General features: G+C 42.3%; 1 protein-coding gene across 1 annotated transcript; it reads right to left on the minus strand.

Annotated features, from left to right (window-relative positions):
- Nucleotides 1-456: 456 nt before the first annotated feature.
- On the minus strand, nucleotides 457-2822 carry LOC125831913 (uncharacterized). Its single transcript, XM_049511035.1, has 3 exons — nucleotides 1963-2822; nucleotides 1686-1816; nucleotides 457-1592 (listed from the first exon to the last, which is right to left on the minus strand). The coding sequence occupies exons 1-3, from the start codon at nucleotides 2820-2822 to the stop codon at nucleotides 457-459; spliced, it is 2127 nt and encodes a 708-aa protein (XP_049366992.1).
- Between the last annotated feature and the right edge of the window lie 384 nt (nucleotides 2823-3206).

Consider the following 3206-nt stretch of genomic DNA (forward strand, 5'->3'; position numbering starts at 1 on the left):
AATCTTATGCGTGCAAATACCTGGAGGTATCTCAATTATATCAACAATGGTCCATCCAATGGCTCTTTTGTATCTTTTTAGCACCTTGATCACCTCTTGTACCTGCTCTTCATTCAAATCTGCAGCCAATATCACAGGTAAAGTGTTATTAGTACCCAAGAATACATACGTGAGGTGATTGGGTAACTGTTTTAGCTCTAACACTAGTGGCTCATCAATGGATGGTTTCGCTGGAGGACTTGGCCTGTTTTTCAAGTCCAAGTCCAATTTCTTTAGCGCATACGAATGTGCTCCCATACCCTGCAAGGCATTCACGGTCTTTACATAGTCAGACCGGAAATCCACATCAAAGTTCATCAGTACTGCAGTTAATGTTTCAACAACCATTCTCTCTTTTATAGGTACCCTCATGTCTTCATCAATGACCATCTCTATTGCAGATATCACATTCATATCTCATGGCTGTTTCATTGACCTGCAAATGTTGAACCTTACCTCATCTGTGTTGAGTCTGAACTTCAACTCTCCTCTCTCAACATCCACTAAAGCCCTTCCTGTGGCCAAAAAGGGTCTTCCCAAGATTATGGGAACCTCAAAATTTACTTCGCAATCCAGAATCACAAAATTAGCTGAAAAGATTATAGTGTCCACCTTTAGCAGTACATCACACAGGATTCCCACTGGCCTCTTTACTGACCTATCAGCCACCATCAACCTCATTGATGTCGGTTTTGGTACTCCCAAACCTAACTTTTTATAAATGGCTAAAGGCATCAGATTTATGCTAGCTCCCAGATCACATAAAGCTTTTGCAAACTTGATTGACCCAATGGTGCATGGTATTGTGAATGCACCTGGATCTTCCTTCATCTGCACCAGAGATCTGGTAGCAATGGCACTGCAATGATGAACATCGTTAGAGAAATCATGACTTACAGCTCTTTTCTTAGTGACCAAGTCTTTAACGAACTTGGCATATCCTGGCATCTTCTCTAGGGCTTCAACCAATGGAATGTTTACTGAAAGTTGTTTCAGCATGGTGATGAATTTCGTAAAGTTTCCATCTTCAGCTTTCTTTTTGAGCCTTTGAGAGAAAGGAGGAGGTGGCCTGGGAATCTGCTGTAAGGGTAGGTGTTCCTGAACCTCTTTCTCTTTACCACTCAAATGTTGTGCTTTAGGTTGAGATTGTTGAGCCTCTCCCCGATCATCTACCTGTATATTCTCATCCTCCTCTCTTCTAGCTTGCTCCAAGACCTGTTCATACTTAGTACCTACAGAAATAGGGTCAGAAAGAACTTCACCACTCCTGGTGGCGATGGCCATGTAGTGTCCTTCCTTCTTGGGTTTTTGAATGGTATCACTTGGTAGTGATCCGTTCTTTCTCTGATTCATTGAGGCTGAGAGTTGCCCTAACTGCTGCTCTATTTGTTTAATGGAGGTGGTGTGAGAGTCCACCAACTGACTCATGCTCGAGAAGTCACCTCTCATTTCTTTCACCCCTGTATCGGTTGACTCAACCTTCTGAAGTACCTTAGCCATCATGTCCTCCAGCTTGGAACCGTTAGAACTACCACTCACCCGATCTCTATTACCTGGAGGTACATATACACCGTTGTGGTCATTCCTATACCCCTCTCTGTTTTGCCAGTTTCCTTGATCTCTATTTGTTGGCCTTTCATACTAACCATCCCTAGCATAGCTCCGACCTGCATTTCCAGAGTTGTAACCTTGATTTCCAGAGTTATAATTCTGAAAACCTCCTTGATTCCCCAAATAGTTAGCTTCCTCATCAATGTCAAGATCCTGATCTTCATACCTGTGCTGATGTCCCACAACACTCACCTTTTCAGACTTGGCAACAATGTGTTTTGTGAGCAAGTTATTTGAGTCCTCATATGTGCCATGTCTTGGTCCCTTTCTTCTTCTCTCTTCCTTTGTTCAACTGAAAGCTCAAATGTATACCCGAGCTCTCCTACCTCTGCATCTCTAGTGTACCATGCTTTGTTGTTCTTTGAGACCTCATCAAATAGCTGCATGCTTTCTGCAAATGGCTTCCTCATAAATGAGCCTCCACAAACTGCATCAACAACAGGTTTAGTAACATAATTCAGAGACCTATAAAAGGCCTGTTTAAGATGTATTTCGGTAAGATCATGGTTGGGGAATTTCTTTAACTTTTGGCTGAACCTCCACCAAGTATCATGCATGGCTTCCCCTGGTAGTTGCTTGTGTGTACTAATCTCGTCCTTCATCTGCAGCTCTTTTGATTCTGGGAAAAATCGTTCCAGGAAAGCTTCCTTCAACTCATTCCAAGTTCTGATGGAGTCATCTGGCATCTCATTCAACCAGTTCGTCGCCTCTCCAGTAAGAGATAATGGAAACAGCCTCAATCTTATTACTGTTTGATTTACCCCAGGAATCTCTTGTGACTTACAGATAGCCACAAAATTCATCAAATGCTGATTTACATCATCACCAGCTGCACCCCTAAACATACCCTTAAGGTTCAACAATTGAATCATAGTGCTAGTGATTGTGTACTTAACACTTGGAGGTAGTGCAGGTAACATTATCGCTCCAGTGGCTCCAGCTCCATCCAAATCTGCATCATCTTCATCATACATCAAGTGCGCTGGATGTTGAGCTCTACCCCTTCGAGCTATTGGTTGGCGCTGGGGAGGGATCAATCCATCCACTCCTCTATTCTCATCTACCACCCTAGGTTTGTTGTTGCCGCCATGCTGCTGAATACCTCTTGCCGCGGCTTCAGCTTCTAGTCCCAACCTTTGTCTTTGTGCATCCAGTTCTTGTGCATTCACCATTTTTCGAAGAGTCTTTTCGAGTTATGAGTCGTAAGGGATCAATGGAACTCCTTTACTCCTGGTACTTGGCATACACAGTAGCACTCACCTGAAAGAGACAAAAATAGAACAAAACGTATAAAATTAGAAAATATAACTACAAATTGAATAAAAGCTCGTAAAATAGTTCTGGATTGGAATTCCCCGGCAGCGGCGCCAAAAATTTGATACGTCTAAACTTACACCCCAAATAAAGAGTGTAAATGGTCGTTGTAAATTTACAGAACTCAACCAGAGTTGAGGTCGATCCCACAGAGAATTTTTTTACAGATAAAGTTTCACTGACGCATTTACTCAATTGTCGATACTATTTCCTAAACAATTAACAAGAAAAGTAAATTTGGG

The sequence above is a fragment of the Solanum verrucosum genome, unplaced genomic scaffold (assembly GCF_900185275.1).
Source record: "Solanum verrucosum unplaced genomic scaffold, falcon-dt-bn FXZP01000185.1, whole genome shotgun sequence".
NCBI classification, from domain to species: Eukaryota; Viridiplantae; Streptophyta; class Magnoliopsida; order Solanales; family Solanaceae; genus Solanum; species Solanum verrucosum.